At 62.3% G+C, this 18,779-nt stretch overlaps 1 protein-coding gene across 2 annotated transcripts in view; it reads right to left on the reverse strand.

Moving 5' to 3' along the window:
- Positions 1-18,779, reverse strand: part of Ephb2 (EPH receptor B2) — a 110,637-nt gene that overhangs the window by 23,171 nt on the left and 68,687 nt on the right. For both annotated transcript variants that reach the window (XM_048816105.1, XM_048816102.1), the window contains exons 4-6: positions 11,681-11,836; positions 10,335-10,670; positions 315-439 (exon numbers count right to left, since the gene is read on the reverse strand). In XM_048816105.1, the coding sequence (XP_048672062.1) occupies positions 315-439; positions 10,335-10,670; positions 11,681-11,836 (617 nt within the window). The remainder of the gene's footprint in view (positions 1-314; positions 440-10,334; positions 10,671-11,680; positions 11,837-18,779) is intronic.

Here is an 18,779-nt window from a genome sequence, read left to right on the forward strand (position 1 = left end):
GGATGTAGATAGGTGTGGGGGTGCTCATTACCAAGAAGCAAAACTTTTTGGAAGCTACTTTTTTTTTTTTCAATCTCAGGCCCACTGAGATCAAGACAGAGGGGTGCAGGGGGGTGTGTGTGAGGGCTGCGTTTATCCAGATGGCTGGTGGACCCCCATTGCCAGGAAAACAAGGCACAGAGAGGCGAGGATACGTGCCAGAGGCTGCACAGCAGGGGAGGGTGGGGGAGGGGGAGCCAGTGGCCTGACTCAGACGGAGGCCACTGCTCTTCTCCTCTGGGGGACAGGTGGGGACACAGCGCGAGCACAGCTACCTTCTCATAGTACTGCAGCTCGTAGTCCAGGATCACGCCGTTGGGCTGGTCTGGCTGGGACCACGACAGGGTGATGCTGTCCACGGTGCGGCTCACCTGATGCATGATGGACACGGCCGACGGCGCTGCAAGAGAGGCCGGTTCAGGGGTCAGTGGCCCACACGAGGAGGAGAGGCTTCTGACCCAACCTGAGAGGTGCCAGTATGGGGGGAGGCTGAGGGGCCAGCTGGACGGCAGGCAGGGCAGAGGGTCAGCAGGGCCGGGGGCTGCTGAGGAGCCTGGGGCCTCAAGTCACATGGAGATGAGAGATGCCCTGCGCCCCTCCTCTGGGCCCGGCCCCAGGGGGCCGAACAGGACACCCTCAGTCTCTCCGGGAAGAGCCAATCTACTGCCTCCGGGGACAGAGACCTTGGTCATGGTGACAGGGCTGTAGGAGAGGGAAGCGATGGGGTCCATTTGTTCCTTCAACAGCTCTGCACTGGGTGCCTACTGTATGCCAAGGAATACAGCCATCAATAAAACCAACCCGAATAACCAATTTACATTTATCTTAGCATTTCTACTCTCAAGAATATCCTCCAAAAAACAGAAAATGGAAAACTTGAACACACACGGATGTTTGTGGCAGCACCCTTCACAATAGCCAAAAGGTGGGGACCATCCAAATACCCATCAACAGATGAACAAATTGCCGCGTACACTCACAATGGAATATTACCTGGCCGTAAAAAAGGAATGAAGTACTGAATCGGTCTACAGCGTGGAGGAGCCTCAAGCATATGCTAAGTGAAAGACAGACGCCAGGGCTCACATACGGTGGGATTCTGTTTATAAGAAATACTCAGAGGGCTGGGGATGTGGCTCAAGTGGTAGCGCACTCGCCTGGCATGCGCGAGGCACTGGGTTCGATCCTCAACACCACATAAAAATAAAATAAAGATATTGTGTCCACCTAAAACTAAAAATAAAATAAAATAAATATTAAAAAAAAAGAAATACTCAGAATAGTATCAAATCCTTTGGGACAGAGATCAGATTGGTGGCTGCCAGGGGCTAGGGAGGGGGGAGGAATGGGGAGCGTTGGGCGCAGGATCTTCTCTGGGGGGAGATGAAAATGTCCTGGGACCAGGCAGAGGCAGGGGCTGCCGAGCGCTGTACAGAGGCTGAATTTCAACTCGACACGTTCAGTCCATCCATCAGTCTCCCCCGACCCGTGCGGTTTGGAGTGTGGCAGTTGAGGGAGATAAAAGTCGGGGCAGGGACTTTAGTTTAGGGCTGGGACTCTGGGGAGTAAGTCAGCCCAGGAGGCACCTCCCGTACCCCAGCTTTCCACCCCTCCTGGCCGACCCACAGGGCTGGGCCCCTCGGCTCTGTGTATGTGAGAGTGGGGGGGCAGGGTGTGGGTGGGGGGCTCTGAGGAGCCAGGTGCCTGGGGACAGTGCCCGGCCCCGCCGCCTGCTACCCACACGCACTGAGCCCCGAGGGGGACTTGCAGGGGGACGGCCAGCGGGTTCTTCTAACCTCTCTGAGCCTCGGTTTCCAGGTCTGTGAAATGGGACCCTTTGCTTGGACGGGTGCTGGGTCGGCCAGGAGGGAAACACCGCCAGGCGAACTTCCCTCTGTTCCTGGCGTCACCAGCGTGAGGCCAGCGTGACGTTGGGCCCAGAGGGGAGCCCCGGGGGCCCTGCCTTCTGGGCTCAAGCCCTAGTGGGAGAAAGCACATTTCTCCCGGCTCAGGGTCCACTGCAGGCGGGCACCACGCTGGGCGCTGGAAAGACCGCGAGACTGGGAAGCCACGTGGAGCCCCTGGGTTGGAGCCGCCTTCAGGACCCGGCCCGGGGTATCCAGGCCTGAGGAAGGACAGGGGCTGCTCTGTCCCCTTGGCTCCTGTGACATCCCCTTACGGCAAACCAAAGAGGCAGAACGTGTCCCTTAGCTTCTGCACTTCCTTCGGTTTTGGTACTAGGAATGACCCCAGGGGCGCTTTACCGCGGAGCCACCTCCCAACCCTTTTTATTCTGAGACACTTAGGGCCTCGATAAGTTGCTGAGCCTGGCCTTGAACTTGCGATCCTCCTGCCTCAGCCTCCCGAGTCGCTGGGATCCAGCACTCACTGCACTTTCCACACCCGCGTGGGCGTCGGGGTGACTAGGAGACTTTGCTAGAATGGACCCGCGGGCTGGAGGCCGGAGCATTCCCACCCCTTCCCACGTGGCTTCTCGCGGCCTGGCCCTGCCTGCCCAGGCTGGACTCCTCCCTCGGGGCCTCCAACCCTGAGCCCCTGGGCAGCAGTTTGAGGAACTCCCTGAGACGGGCACAGGCCAGGCAGCGAGACAGGTGGGGGCCCAGCCTCGGCTTATCCCGTGGGGGCACCCAGCCAGACGCTGTATGTCACAGAATCCACCCGACACGCCCCCAACCTGCGCGGTGGGCCTTGTCCTCACACCCACTAGGAGAGGAGCAGAGGCCCTTCACTGAGGCAAGGGCCCACGTCCACACGGTGAGCAGGCAGTGGAGCTGGGGTCGGATGGCCTCCCCCTCCCCTTGGCTGCAGGTGGCCTGTGACCAGGGAGGTCTGGGGACACCCCTGCGGCTCCCACTCATCTGTGTCCCGTGAACGCCGCCGCCGCCCGTGAAGCACCCACCACCACCCATGCCTGGCCCGGGGTCAGCTGCTGGCCGAGGCCGGGCCCACCGCCGTGGTCTGGCCGGCTTGGGTTTCAGGCCGCTCCCGGGCTCTGATCTCCTAAGCCCGTCACCTGGGCGTGGCGAGGAGGCAGTGTTGGCCAGGACGGTGACCAAGGCGGCCAGGCTGCGGGGCTGGCCTCTCCTGGAATCCGGGATTAAGGAGAACAGCTGGATGTTCTCGGCCCTGCCTGCCCCCCGCCCACCCTGGGGCTCGGGTTTCCTTGTTGAGCCGGTCCTTGGGGGATTCTGGTATTTTCAATTACCAGCCGGGCACACTGGCAGGGGACACGGTCAGCGGTGCCCTGTGACCCCTGCGAGGAAATGGAGCCCCAGGGAGCAAGCATGAAAGAGGCTGTGGCTGGGAGGGGGGCAGCCTGGGGCCTCCCGGCTGGAGCAGGTGGTCAGGGGCCCTGCGGCCCCCCCCCAAGCCCTGGGGACAGTTCCCACTGTCCTTGGCTGAGACCAGAGGCCACCCTCCCTGGTGCCTGTGTCCTTCCAGGGCTGAGTGGCTGGGATGCTGGGCCCGGGCCGGGAGCCAGGAGGCCGCTCCCCCGGCTACCGCAGGACGCAGCGTCCGGCTCCTGGCCTCGCCTCTCCAGACTTGAGCCAAGGAAGGAGGGAGACCTGTGCACTTGACCTTCGCCCTTCCACTAGTCAGGACTTCCGTGACAGCCGGAGCTAAAGCGTGGGGAGAGGTGGCAGCCACTGTGGGGCCTGAGGCTCCACCCAGCCTCGGCCTTGTGGGCCCTGGAGCCTCCATGGCGGGGCTCAGTGGCTTCCTACTGCCCCCAGCATAGCACAGGTACCCTGCGGGCCGGCGAGGCCACCTGCCTGGTCTCCTCTCTCCCGGCACCCTCCACACTGGCCCAGGCACCCAGGTCACTCACAGCAGTTGACCTCGGCCTGGGCCCTGCTTTTCTGCCACAAGCCTGGCCCCGTGGCCAGCTCCCCTCTCTAGAGGTGTGGGCACCAGTGTCCCCCTCGGAGGTGCCCCTGAGGGCCCCTCACCCCTCCACACCCTCTCTATTTTCCTCTAGAGAATCAGCACTCTGCAGGCAGGGACCTTCTCTCCTCGGTCCCCTGTCCCCAGTGCTGGCACAGGGTGTGTAACTCACAGAAGGTCCTTACTGGTGGCCAGAGGGAGGGAGAGAGGCTGGGGCCGGGGTGGGCTTTAACTCAGCCCCCGCCCCAGCGGCGGGCCACAGAAGGCTCGCAGGACTTCCGTGACAGCCGCCGACCATTAGACCCCAGCCCCCTGTCCCCCGTAGACAGCGGCCTCCTGCCTCCAGGACAGGGGCTGCCTGCCAACCTGCAGCCGCTCTTGGCCTGCCCGGGCCCTGGCAGGCACCCGCCCCCAGCAAGGCTCTGCAGATGCAGCTGTTCCTCTGAGTGTTGGTCTCTCAGACCCCAGTGGCCTGCCCAGGATCGGGGGGCGGTTCTCCGGACCCAGGAGGACGCTCAGGATGGGTCTGCACAGAGGCCTCTCAGACACAGGCCTTGCTTCTTGCCTCGGGGCCTTCACTCAGGCTCTTAGAGACAGGCTGGGACAAGGAGGGACTCGCAGGGACCCCGCTGGGCGTTCCAGGCAGGAAAGTCTGTGCGGCAGCACGGGGGCCTCCCAGGGGGGACCCAGGCCCGCCAGCACCCGGACCCCAGGTGGCAGGAGGCCTGGGCAACCTGGCCCAGCACCCTGGGCCTCGGTTCTCCTCTGTGGATGGGGATGAGGACGAGGATCCTGGCAAGGTTACGCGGGGACCGTCTCTTGGCAAAGGGCCTAGCACAGGACCTGACCCAGAGGAAGGGCCCGGGGACCCCCGGACCAGTGTCAAGATCCCCAACCCAGCAGTCCTGCTCCCAGGCCACCATGTGACCCAGGTCAGCTACCGCCCTCTCTGCACAGGTCCCTCACCTGCAGAATGGACCGTGGCAGACACTACCCACTGCCAGCAGACTCCGGGTCTCTGTTTCTCAGATTAGCAAAATCCTGGTTCTGCCCAGTGAAAAGACTTACATTTTCCCAAGCTCTCTGGTGGTCAGAGTGGCCATGTGACAACATGCTCACCAATAGGTATAAGCCGGTATACTGTGTAGGATTTCTAGGAAATCTCCTTAAAAGGGAGGAAAGTCTACCTCTCACTCTCCTTCCATCCTGCTGCCTGGGACACGGGTGGGATGGCTGGAGATACTGCAGTCATTAGGGCCCATGAGGACAAGAAGCTGAGTATTTAAGAGTCTGGACCCCGATCATTCCACGGGTTGCTGTAACTCCTGTCTTCCAGCGTTCTTTACGCTTAAGAAAAAGAAGACCTCCATTTTGTCTAAGCGCCTGTGTTAGGCTGGCTGTCCTCATCGCCCCTCAGTATCCACACTCCTTGCACTCCTCTGGCTCCGACTCTGGGCCTGGCCCTGAGACTCACTTTGGCCAACTGTGACATAAACAAACAGGATTAGCTAGGCAGGGGCTTGAAGAGGAGCCTGCTGTCCCGGTCCCTGTGACTGCCCCCAGAACGTGTCCAGGCCACCCTGCTGGAAGCCCAGACACGTGGAGCGAGCCCTTGTCCCAGTGGTCCCAGCCAGGGCCCCCCCCAGGCTGGCTGACAACCGTCAACCCCTAAACGGGCAACAGAGCCCTGGCAAAGCCCAGCCAAAGGGCTGCCGAGTGACTGGAGCAGATGGCCTGCAAATCCTCAGACGCTCCTGGCCAAGCCCAGGGTCACGGTCCCCGCAGGGCTGCCTCGCGGGCCACCGAGGTGGTGGTGTTCCCCGGGTTTGAGATGAGCGGCGGCGGCGGCTCCGTGTGCTGTACAGTGAAGCCGTCTTGATGTCACTTCAGGCCAGCGCTGGCTTCCCGGGGAAGCTCCGGAGGATCAGAGAGCAGGACGCAGGCGGGGGCCCGGGCTGGGGGCTCCCTCCCCCTCTCTCTCTCTTTCCCTCTCAACCCTCTTCCCGGGGCCTGGGCTCACCGGGGGCTCCCGCGGCCTCTTTCTCTCTGATCCTCTTGGCCTCCCAGGGAGGGAAGTAGCGGAACATGTTCCAGCCAGTTCTAGAGACTGCGCCACAGCGGGGCAGAGGATCAGAGGCACCGGCTCTCCCTCGGGAGGCAGGGAGGCTTTGGAGAGTTGAAAGTCTCTTCACGAGGGAGCCACGTGGCGGGTGTCACAGGGAGCGACCCGGCCACTGGGCGAAGCATGGGCTATGTGATCCTGGGCAGTCACTCAGGAACCTCTCTGGGCCTCAGTTTCCCTCTCCGTAAAGGAAGGTGTGGGCACTGAGGAACTCCAAGTCCCCTGCAGGTGCTGGTGTGCATCAGTGTGACACGGGTGGCCTTCCGTGAGGCAGAACCCCTGAGATGTCGAAGGCTCCGGGCAAGGGCCTGAGAGAGGACTGCAGGAGCCCAGGGTGGCCCCAGCTGACCCTCTGCAGGAGACAGGCCTCGCTTCTCTGCACGGACCTGAGGTCTAAGGACACAGATCCTCCCCGAGTGCCTTTAGAAGGGACACATCCTGCCGACACTGATTTTCACCTGACGGGGTCCACACTGACCTTCTGATCTTCCAGCAATGGGGGGCGTCCTAAGTGATCTGACATAGCCCGGGTTTATTTTCTTTTGGTCCAGGGATCGAACCTGGGAGCACTTAACCACTGATCCGCATCCCCAGCCCTTTTCAAAAATATAAATATATTTTTAGGGACAGGGTCTCAATGAGTTGCTTAAGGCCTTGCTAAGTTGCTGAGGCTGGCTTTGAACTCCATCCTCCTGCCTCAGCCTCCCAGGCTGCTGGGATGACAGGCGTGGGCCACCGCACCCCTGGCCAAGTTTTCCGTAGCCAAGTCTGCAGAGTTTGCGAGGCAGCCATAAGGTCAGGTGCTATGTAGTGTCCACCTGTTGTGTGCTGGGTGCCTCGTCCATGCATTGTTGGTCCCCCTGACCACAGGCATAGCTGGAGTGACAGGTACGTGCCACTGTGTAGCTGAGGCATCTCTGCTTGGCCGGGCTGCTGGGCCCGGAAAGGACCTGATGGGTGAGGGCCGAGGTCCTGGTACATGAGGGCCGAGGTCCTGCCTTTGCTCCCACGTGACTTGCTGAGAAGGAGGAGGGGACAGCGTCCTGCCGGGTGCAGCCGCTCAGAGCTGCAGAGGGCAGCCTGGCTGTGGCACGGCCGTCCTGTCTCTGCACAAGGATGGGTCTGGCCAGCACTGGGTCCTGGTCATCGAGCTCTGTGTCTGACTGCTGGATGGCCGAGGACAGGTCACTTAGCACTCCGTACCCTGCTTTCCCTTTAGAGGACAACGAGACCTGTGCATGGCCCTTGCTAAAGGCCTCGACCAGCCCCGGGCACCGTGAGCCGTGGGCGGGTGGGAGCCGCGCGGACGACCACAGAGAAGGCAGAGGCTCCGCCTCTCGAGGGCCCCCCTGTGCCAGGCTCCTTGGACACTGGGGCCATTAGCTGACCCCCTCCTGGCAGCCGGGTGTGGTGACAGCCCGTGGGGTGGGGTGCAGCTGGACGGCAGCACAGCGACTTGCCCGAGGCCCACAGCCAGGTTTGCCGGGCGCCCTCCCACGGCTCCGGAACCTGCAGAGCGCAGGCGGCGGGGCCTGCCCCGGCCACATCCCGAGGGCTTAGGCTGTGTCCGGCTCAGCCTGGAGGTGGCCGGGAGCCCTGCGTGGACTCTCTGAGGACGAGCCTGTGTTTCTGAAGCGCCACCCTCCTTCTGCCCCCAGCTCTGCCCGTCATTTGGATGTCAGCTGAAATGCCACCTCCTCGGGGAAGCTCTCCTCGCTGGCCGCCCTTCCCCCTGTCCCTCTGGTGTTCCTGTTTGTGTCAAGGGCCATGATGGCAGCGTGGCCGAGACGGTGGACTCGGGACAGCTGGACGCACTCCCTGGTGGCGGGGCTGGACACGTTGCCGGGTCTCTCCCGGTCACCCCGGTCCTTCCTCAGGCCAGGGGTCGCAAGCAGGGCCAGTCGCCTGCCCAGAGAAACACTTGTCCCTGGTAAGGCAACCAGCTGGATGTTCGGGTCTGTCTACCACCGACCACGGGACGAGGAGTCCCCAGCCTCGTCCCCAGCCTCGTCCCCAGCCTCGTCCCCAGCCTCGTCCCCCTTCTCCACACCCCGCCTGACTCCACGCTCACCAAACCCTTCTGCAGATGTCCACTGACCGTGGGCTGCGGGGCGTCCCCTTCTAGTGCCAGGAAAGCTGTGGCGAGGACAGGCAGGCCACCGCAGTGCTGAAGGTGGGGGGCACAGACGGGACCAAACGATGGGGACACAAGATTTCCACTGTGACAACCTGAAGGCCCCTGCGCTAGGGCCAGGAGAGTTCCTAACAGTCCAGGGAGGTCCACCAGACGAGCTGACACCCAGCTCTGCACAGGAGGGGCCGTCCCAGCAGCACCCCTAGCCACCAATAGGCTTCCTAGAAGACACCTGTCCTCTCAGGGTCCCTGTGGGGCAGGGGGCGCCCACCACCGGGGAATGGCCCCCAAGCTCCCTCTTGGGCTCTTCCCAGTTGGAAAGTGCTGCCTCTCTCCCGCCCTGTTGGGGGCCGGGCTTCCCCAGCTCGGAGCTGCCCCAAGCGGAGGCCGGAGATCTGTCAGGGGTCCCAGCCAACAGCTGCTGGCCCGAGGGGTCTCTAAGGATCTCGATTTGAGCCTGCCCCCCGCGGACCCCAATCAGGGGGACTTCAGTGCACCTGCAGGAACTGCAGGCTCAGGCTTCCGTACAGACCCGCGGCCACACAGCGTCACACGGTCCCAAATAGCCACACCCCTCAGACACCGCCAGGGACAGCAGAGCCACATTCAGTTGTGTGGACCCAACTGGACACACGCCTCAGCCCCTCTCCCAGGGCCCAGAGCGAGACACACCCCTGTCTGCAAATGTAAGTATAAATAAGAGGCCACACGGCCACAGTCACGTGGGTCACACACACAGGGTGACACACCCACACATTCTCACCCCTCCCCCCCCATCACAGCCAGACCCTCAGTGGACTCCAGGTCCCTGGACGCAGCCCGGACTTCACCCACGTGCGGAGTCCTGGCCGGTTCTGATTGTGACTCCTCCAAGCGCCTCTGTGAGATGGGGACAATCTCATCTGTGAGATTCGGGTCCCCTGGAGGTGGGGCGTGGAGAGCACCTGTCCACTGGGTGGCGCTGCCGGGCACCCTCTCGGGCCTGGGGACTCCATGTCTTTCTACTGTTGGTCCTTCCAACTGCAGGCTGAGTCCTGCCTCCTCCAGGAGGCCTTCCAGGGCCGGCCCCGGCCTCCCCCTCGGGACCTCTGCGTGCCTGCTACGGGTGCTCTGCCCTGGAAGACAGCAGAGTGGCCGCTGGCCCTCCCCTGGCCGCCCTTGGCTCCTTGGCCCTGCTCACTGCAGGGGGTCAGCACAGTGTGTGAGTGAATAACAGGGTCATAGGCACAGTGTCCATCAGGGGACCTTCCACCTGGGCACCGTGGTGTGGCTGGTGGTCTCATGGGGGCCGGGAGGCTGGGAGGTGGGCATTGCTGGACACTAGAGGTCTCAGGTGAGCCTGAGGGTGGCCGTCATGGTGGAGACCAGCCCCAGAGGAGGGGGTGAGGGGGAGGCTGCACTGGCTGGCCACTGTGTGTGTGTGTGCGTGTGTGTGAGCGAGTCGGGGCCACAGGACCACTGAAGGTGAGCCTCAGGGGAGGAGAGGCGTCTCTAGACTGTGACCCCTCCTGCTGTGCATCTACCGAGAGACCAGAGTGGGCTGAAGCCTGTGGGAGCTGCTGGGTGTTGGCCCTTCTCCCTTCCACCATGACAAAGGGCTCAAGTCCAGCCTGAGGTGACACCCCTGCTCCCTGGGAGGCCACGTGACCAAGGCCTTTCCCACAGGATGCCTAGGAGCCATGGGTACGACTCCTGCCAACGTGTCTTGAAACACCTGTCTGCCCGGGTCTCCTCCTCCTCCTCACACTCTCCCACCACACAGAGGAGCCACAGGGGGGGAGGGGACGACACGAGAGGAACCTGGGTCCCTGAGTCTCCTGGGGACCACCTGCCCTCCTGAACTGCTCACCTCTGGACTCTTCCACGAGAGGGAAATACATTTTCGCGTTCTTTAAGCCACTGAACATTGGGGCTTTTTGTTACATCAGCCAAACCTTAACCTCCAGTAGTATACATTCCACAGAAGGTGGCATTGTTCTAAGTGCCACCAATGGAGAGGGACACCGACTCTCCAGGGTGTGTATCCCAGGCACAGCCTTTGAAAAGAAGAGCTCCCTCTGCAGACGGAGGGAGTCTTCCCCGAGGACTGGCAGGGTCACTTGGCACAGCGCCACCCCCGCCCATGTGGCTCACCTGCTTGGTTGGTGGTGATGTTCACCGAGGCGAACTGGGGCGAGAAGGGGCTCTGGTCGGTGACGCCATTCACGGCCTGGATCTCGAAGGTGTACTGGGTGTGGGCCAGCAGGTCGCTGATGTAGATGCGTGGCTCCGTCAGGCCCAGCTGGCGGGGCGCGTACTGCACGTTGTCCCCACAGCGGGTGCAAGCGCCCCGGCCGGAGCCGCAGCTCTTGCAGATAATGTTGTAGACGAGATCCTCGCGGCCCCCGGAGTCGCGCGGAGGGGTCCATTCCAGCATGAGGGAGGTCTCGTTGACACTGGAGATCACAGCCTGGGGGGCGGAGGGGATGGCTGGGGGGGGAGCGCGTGAGTCAGTGGGGGCTGTGGGTGCTGTCCCCCAAGAGACCCTCTGCCCACTGCCGGGCTCCAGCCCAGGCCTCCCAAAGGACTACTTCCAAATTCTCACCTGATGGATGTTTCTATAATCTGAGTTATCCTGCTGTGGATCTGCTGAAACCTTTCCTCCTGGGCCCCAGTCTCCGAATATGTGTTACTAGGGACAGGGTTTTGTGTGCCAGATACCCGTATAATATCTATCTCCCCCTCTTTCCTCACATAAGAACCCAACTTTACTCAGGGTAGCAATATGTCCAGCTAAAGACTATGTTTCCCAGGCTTCTGTGATTAAGTGCTGGCCAATCACAAAGGTCAGAAGCTATTAAATAAGGCTGAATCTTAAAAGAGAGACAGATAGGAACAGGAAGTCCCTTTTGGCCTTTTCCCTTTCTACTGCCTAGAATGTGTATGATGGCTGGAGCGACAGCAGCCATGTTGGACTATGAAGTGACTTTAAGGATAGAAACCACATGTTATGGCTGGTAGAAAGAACCACATCCCATTAGTCGTCATACTTTTCTTACTATCCCAGGACGGCCTACCCTGGGCTCCTTGCATGGAAGAGAACAAATCTGCATGGTTTAAGCCACTGGGATCAGCTCTGTTATTTATAGCTGACTGCCTTTCCTGACTGGGGTTATGAAACTGCCCTCTTGGTCACCCTTACCTGGAGAACCCTGGCCTGTGGTTCTGACACCCGCTGCCAGGTTAGGATACTGGCAGCCTTCTGTGCCGCAGGACCCCCGCCCCACTGTGCTGGCTCTGCTGCGGAGCCTCACCACCCCGGCCCCTCTGTGAATGGAGACCGTGACTTTATCCTCCCGGCGCCTGAGCAGAGGGCGTCAGGAGACAGAGGCCAACTCCATGGCGTCCACCGTGGGCAGCAGTGCCACCCCAGGTGCTCGGCGCTCTCAGCAGCCTCCCGCCCCGTCCCAGCCGTCCGGCAGGTGTGCCCTCGAGCGTACTTGTGCAGGGCATGTCCAGGGGGTCCAGGTCAGCTCTGTAGTAGCCATTGCGGCAGACACAGTTGGTGGCCCCTTCCGAGGTGGTCCGGCTGTTGATGGGGCAGTGCGTGCAGGCCTCGTCCCCTTGGTTGGCCTTGAAGGTTCCCGAGGGACAACCTGGGGGAGAAGACGAGGGGGTCATCACACCACCAGGACCTGATGCTGGGAACCACCTCCCGAAGTTCTGGGGACTCCAGGTCTCATGGGGCAGCTCTGGCTCCATCCGGAAGGTTCTAGACCACCTGGCTTCTTTCCCTGAGCTGAATGGGTTGGTCGGGCCCGAATCTTCCCTCCCTGCCCAGCTTGGCGGTGCTGCAGCCTCGAGGGTCCACCCTGGCCTCGTTGGGAGGCCCCTGAAGGAGTCCGAGGCCGTGTCCAAGGTCCGTTCTTGCTTTCTGACGTCCAGCTGGCCACTAGCTCATAACTAGATTCCTGGGTTCCAGACCAGGAGGGGGTTACATTACAGAAGAGATCTCCTACGATAGCATAGGGTCAGTAGAGAGGGTCACGGTGAGCAGAAGGTGCTGCTCTTGGGCTCACACACACCTGCCTGAGTCCCTGCTCCGTCTTTTACTTACCGTGTGGCCCTAGACAAGTGGCTTAACCACTCGAAGACTCAGTTTTACTATTCATAAAACTATGACTTGAAGGCCCCTTTCTGCAGGTGACCATTTATTTAGCATAAACGTGTAAGGGGCACCTAAGTCCTTACAGAATTTAGTGCCCAGGTTGACTCATTTATTAACTGCAGGGGCCTGCAGTACCAAGGACAGCCTGAGGGGGCAGTGTTTGCACTTGGCCTACCCTTGTCATTCTGGGCTGGCCCAAGGACGGTGGCCTTGGCCCCACTCTGGGGTCCAGGCCCTGCAGCTCGGAGCACAGGGTGAGGTTCCACTGGAGGCACACGTATTTGCCTCCTCCCTCCCCTTCCTGTGGCTCCTGGGCGGGGAGTCAAGTGGTAGAGAGCTCAGTGCTATCCGTCTCCCAGCCTCAGCCTTTGGGGGTTCAGCACCCCAGGTCTGCTGTGATGCCTCAGAGGGACTGAGTGAGGGTGGGGGAGTGGGCGGGCAGGAGAGAGCTCTGGAGGACAAGATCGTCCTTGGGATGAAATGCTGCTAACTCATCTATAAGCCCCTGCCCTGGAGCACATTTCCTGCCCAGGTGCTATGCAACCTTGGACGAGTTGTTTGACCTCTCTGAGCTGCAATTTTCTCAGCAGTGGGTAAACAGAGGACCTGCCACCTAGGGGGACTCCAGTGAGCGCAGGACCTGGAGCAGGGTTGAGGAGGGGCTGCCGCTCCAGTCCTGGGGCTCAGTGGAGGAAGGGGGTGCTCACTGAGGAACCCAAACCTGGCCGGACCCTGCCTTTCTGCCTCTTGCGGGAACTTCTGTGAGGTGGCTCCAGAGCGACCTGGCACCCGCCCGGCTGAGGCCTCCCTGACCAGGCCCCGTGGGCTCAGCCAGGACTTCGACACGACCCACCAGGCCCCTGTGACCAGGCCAATGACCAGGCCGGGAAGGCGAGGGGCCTCCACCGTGAGCACCGCCAGGGCTCGGGGTGCACATGGCTGGCATCCACTGTTTCCGTGTGACGCCTGGCCCTGGCCCAAGGGTTGACCTGTGCGAACTTCCGGACCCCCAGTGCCGGCCTAGGCCCCGGGGAGGGTCCAGAGCCGTCCTCCTGACAGAGGCCTGGGGGTCGCAGCCCCAGGTCAGGAGGCTCCTGGCGCCTCCCAGAGAGCGCCTGCCCAGCTCAGGGGCCTGTTCATCCGCTGGCCAGTTCCTGGGCCCACTGGAGGGGGCGGCTCTCTCCTTGGGCCGTGCCAGCCCCTCCATCTGGCCCGTCTTCCCCTGCCCTCTCGCCTCCGAGCCTCAGCCCCTCTCAGGCTCCCCCGATCCACCCCCCGCAGCAGTCTATCTGGCGGCTGGCACCGAGTTTCCTAAAACCTGCTCTTCTCTGTCCCGGGAAGCAGCCTGATGTCCTCCCCCCTTCACCCCCTGCCGCCTGTCAGTTACCAGGTCTTTCCTCCTCAGCGGGTCCTATCCCTGCTCTTTGAGGCTGCTTCCCGCCCCCGCAGGCATCTAGAAAGCTCTTCCCACCCACTCCCCAGCCCGGCAGGGCCATCTGGCCTCCCCACCCACTCTCCAGAGCAGGCTCTCTGAGGCAAACCTTTCCACGCCACTTGACAACGCACAGGGGCAGACAGTGGAATATTATTCAGCCATAAAAAGGAGCGACAGACTGATACAGGCTCCCGGATGGGCAAACCCGGAGACGCTGCTTACTGGGAAAGAAGCCAGGCACCAAAGTGTGGTTCCATTTATAGGAAATGGGTCCGGGGAGGTGCATCGAAGAGACAGAAAGTCGATGTGTGCCTGCCCAGGGCAGAGGCTGGGGGAGAACGGGAGATGTCTGCTAATGGGTAGCAGGGTTTCTTTGGGGGTGACAAAAGTGTTTTAAAATTGATTGTGGGGATGCTTGCGTGATTCTGTGGATGCTCTAAGTCCATTAAACTGTGCACTCTGGGCAGGTAAGCTGGCCATCTGTGCTAATGTCCCCACGAAGCCGCAATTCCAAACACTCACGATGAGTCTTGTCGCCCAGGGGAGTCAGGAGCTCCTCAGGGCCCCGTGCGCCCCCTGGGCTGGTGCTGCCCCTCTCTAGTGTGAAGTCACCGTCCCAGGCCCACCCATGCCTCTGGCCTCTGCCCACCCTGGCCTCACCGCCTGGAAGGCCCCCGACCCCACCTGTTCCAGGAAGTCTCCGTGAGACCCCAGCAGGGTTTGGTGCCCGGCTGAGCTATAAGCCCCGCCCCCCCCCACGGTGCCAGCGCTCTCGGGTGGGACCGGCTGATGCCGGAGGAGCTGGGGAGTGTCCAGATCAACTCTGTTGTTGGCCTGTGGGGAGACCGAGGCCCAGAGCGGAGCGCACGGATGGATGGATGGACGCGGGAGGCAGAGGCGGACCTGGTGCAGGGCCACTGTGCCACCTGGTGTGTGCCGGGGCTCAGCCCCCCAGCCACGGCTCCCTCTCCTAGAGGGGTCTGGTGGCTGCCGAGCCCAGTGCCCAGACAGCGCACTGCTCCAGTTTCTTGGGACCAGGCAGGCGCCCCTCCTGACAGCATCTGGGTCTCAGGTGCAGACACAGGAAGAAGCCAGAGGACGGGAGCCACAGGCCCGGGTCAGCCTGGACAGGCCTTCTCGCCCCTTGACTCAGCCTCTCCCTCTGCAAAGGGAGCAGGCAGAGCAGACGTGCTGTGGGTGACGGGCTCCCAGGGACGGGCCACTCTGCCTCCGGCCCATCCCCGTGAGGTTGATGGGGAATCACAGCTGCACTCGCCCAGGGCTCCCTCCTGCCCTTCACGTCACGTTGCCCAGCCCTGCCACCAGACCCTGGGTGGCCCCGAGGGTCTCCCTGCCACTGCCAGCCACCCCCACCCCGTGGGCTGCAGCCTGCGGGTCACCAGGCGGTTCCCACCTCCTGATCTTTGGCCACCCTGTGCCCTGGGCTTGGACGCTCCCCCTGCTCCCCCCAGGACGGGCTCCTTTTCCTCCTCCAGGACCTCCTAGGGCCACACGGACACCCCGGGCTCAAGCGACTCCTGCCCGCCTCCGTCTCTGTACCTCTGAGGACCCCGTCACAATTAGCAATTGCACTAGACACAGTGTGTCAACCTGCAAGCTGCCCAGATGTCCTGGCTCTGCCCTGCGCCCCACGCCCTACCCGGCCTCCCCCTAGCCTGAGGATTGGCGGATCTGCCAGTGGAGGGCGCGCAGGAAATAATGGAGTGTCTGCCGTTTCCTGGGGTGTGTGCTCCCCACCAGGCCGAATTCCAAGCTCCCAACCTGAGATGGCGGAACACGGAAGAAACGTGCGCCCACGGGGCTCTCGCAACCTGGGCCGACACAGACCAGGCCACCACCTGGGCTTGCCCGACCTGGGCTTATCTTTGTCCTGCCCACTGGTTAGTCAGCTTTGGCTGGAGGAGGGGTTGAGCCTCCACTCTCCCCGGCACAGGATCGGGCACGTAGTAGGTGCTCAGCCAACTCCATCTGCTGAACGGCAGGTCTGTCCTTGGACAGAGAGCAAGTGGAGGGCCGGGCTGTGGGCGTGGGGCGTTGGTCTGCACGAAGCCCTCAGCACAGGCTACGGAGACGCTGCCTATCGACGCTCATCTGCCCCGTGAGGACATAATAACTCTCGCTTTTTAGACACTTCCCAGGTGCTGGGCCCCCGTGCTGCCCCACGCTAGGGACTTACCTAATTCTCTCTTAATTCATCTCTGCCCACTGAAGTAGGTACCATTATCGTTCCCATTTTACAGATAAGGAGACTGAGGCTCAGAGGGGTGAAGCCATCACCCGGAGGCCACACAGCTAGCGAATGGCAGGGCTGGGGTCGGACTTCTGGTCTCTGACTTCAAAGACCTTGTGTTCAGATGCAGAAATCATCAAGAGGCCGAATCCCAGGCTGGAGACCATCTTGTCAGGCTGACCGGGATCACTGGGCAAGACAGAGGCAAAGCCTGGTGCTCAAACCCAGGGCTCCGCCACGGAGCAGCCAGCCGGCCTGGCCTTCTGTGGACGCCTGTACCCTGGGCCAGGTAGCCCTGGGCGGGGACGGCAGGCCGCCAGCTGGGGACGGAGAGGAGGATTACAGGGAAACAGATTTTCTCCCCGCTGCCCCCTGGGCTCCGGGGATAGGTGATAATTGACCAAGTGAGCCCCGAGTCAGGCCGAGCGGGCTCCATCTGGGCCTGGCACTGCGGGGCTGCTAATTGGCACTGAGTGGCTGGCCTGCTGCCTCTGCTCACCCCTCTCCTCCCAGAGACGGCTGATGCCACCTTGGAGTCAACCGCTCAGTCAGGCCTCGTGTGCCAGACACAGCGGGGTTGGCAGGAGCACGTCTCCCCGGGGGTCCTGTGGTCGAGGGCTGTCTGTGGCTCCAGGTGGAGGTGGCACCTGAAAAGTCGGCTGCCCGCACCTGCATTCCACCTCCTGCTCCCCACTCTGAGTAAAGTCAATGCCTCTCCTTTACTGTGTGACCATGGGGAACTCCCCTAACCTCTCTGTGCCTCGGTTTCCTGTCCACATAACGAGGATGATAACAATACTGACTCTATATCTGTTGAGAGGATTACAGGAGGATTACAGCGGTTTCCCGGCTCACGGTGAGCTACCATTGCACAGGTTAAGGATCCCTCATCTGAAAGGTGTGGCTCGGGAGAGTTTGGGAGTTCAGACTTGAGAACACTAACACATACCTGGACAGATGTCTCGGGCAGGGGACCCACAAAATCCATTTGAGTTTCGCATGCACCTCAAACTCCTAGCCTGAAAGGAATCTCCCACTATTTCAAACAATGGTGTTCCCGGGACAGCTTCCCGCGTGGGGTTTCCTCCAGTGGTGTCAGGTTAGCGCTGCAAGGTTCTGGATTTGGGAGCATTTTGGATTTCAGATCAGGGATGGCCAGCCTGCACCATCTGTTCCAGGCCTGAGCTTGCCACGCGCCTGGAGCTGCAGAGGGGGACCAGACAGGTCCCTGTCCCCGGGAGGTCAGGCCCGGCTGGGGATGTGGTGAGGCATTTCTCGAGCCTGTCGCAGACGCCAGGCGCCAGGACATCAGGACCCTGGGGGCAGAGCAGGGGCTGCACCTTCCCCACTGGACCTCGTGGCTGCTGCCCACCTCCTCGGGGCTCCAGGGCTCCACACCCCCGCAGAGGCCAGCACTGGCTGGGCACCTCTGCCTCCTCCCGAGCAGCCGGGCTCTGGCGGTGGACGGGCGCGGGCGCAGGCGCTGCTGGCCCCGCGTTTGAGACTCGTTTGTTTTCCGAGGCTCCCCTGAGCCCGTGCCAGGGCGGGTCTGCGTGCTCTGCGGCTGGGGGTGCTGAGGGCTTCACACTCTGCAGGTTGACCTGCCTCCGTCCCCCTGGGCTGGGCTGGGCCGGGTGCTGGACCCTCTGGGCCATGAACAGAGCCGGTGGTGGCCCTGGGGACAGAGAGGAGTGTCTCTGTTCCAGTCGGTGGGCCTAAGAGGCACCCAGGGCTGTGACCTCCGCGGGCCCGATGACCTCCCTGTGCAGGAGAGGGTGCTGACCCCATTTTAGAGATGAGGACACCGAGGGCGGGGGAACCCTGTCCAAATTCACATGGGATCTAGGGCCAGGTGACAGGATCCCACTGTCTATTTTCTTTCTGAAACATCTGCCCCCAGGTCCTCAGTGTCCCTGGATGAAGCATGTCCCTCCCGCCCTCTCACTCCTTCCCTAGGCAGAGGGGCCCCGGTGCTGTGTCCCCATGGTGGCAGCGCCCAGGGAGTGCTCAGGGGAGGTCAGTCACCGGCCCCCCCCACATGCTGTGGCTGGGATGGGGCTGGGGACCATGTCAGCCGCTGGCAGGACACAGAGGTCAGAGGCAGAAGGAGTCCACATGCCTCCTTTGCCTGAGGGAGGCACCGGGTGCCTGGACCTGCCCTCTGTCCAGTCACTGCCCGGCTCCAGACCCTCCGGTGGCTCCCCTGTGCCTGGGGGACTCCGTTCGGCCAGGCCTCCCCTCTAGGCCTCAGGTTCCCACCCCCGCCCCGGGCTCTGGCCCTGGAGGCAGCCGTGTCCCTGCTCTGGGTCTCTGGGGCTGCCCGCCGGCTGACTCCGGTCCTCCATCTCAGCCTCTGCCTGAGCAGCCTTCAGTCCCGAAGGGAGGCTTCCCCTCCCAGGGCTCTGCCACCGCCCCGCCGCCCGGGATGTCATCGTCGTCTGCCTCCCCTACCAGGCCAGCAGCAGAGAGGATGGGTGTCCCAGCTCGTGGCCGAGGGGTGACAATGGCCCACATGGTGGAACCTGGTGCTCAAGGTCAGCCAGCTGGTGTGTGGCCCCGGGGGTTTCATCCCAGGCTGCTGGACGCCCCAGCGCTGCTCCCTGTGCCCTGCCGCTGGCTTTCAGGATGCCCACCCACCTCCCCCCTCGGCCTCCCTTAACATCTGCCTGCCCCCTCCCTCCCCCACCCAGCTGTGAGCTTCCTGTGGGCAGCTGCTGACCACCCTGCTGGCCACCGGGCAGGGCA

This window comes from Marmota marmota, unplaced genomic scaffold (assembly GCF_001458135.2).
Source record: "Marmota marmota marmota unplaced genomic scaffold, marMar, whole genome shotgun sequence".
NCBI lineage: Eukaryota > Metazoa > Chordata > Mammalia > Rodentia > Sciuridae > Marmota > Marmota marmota.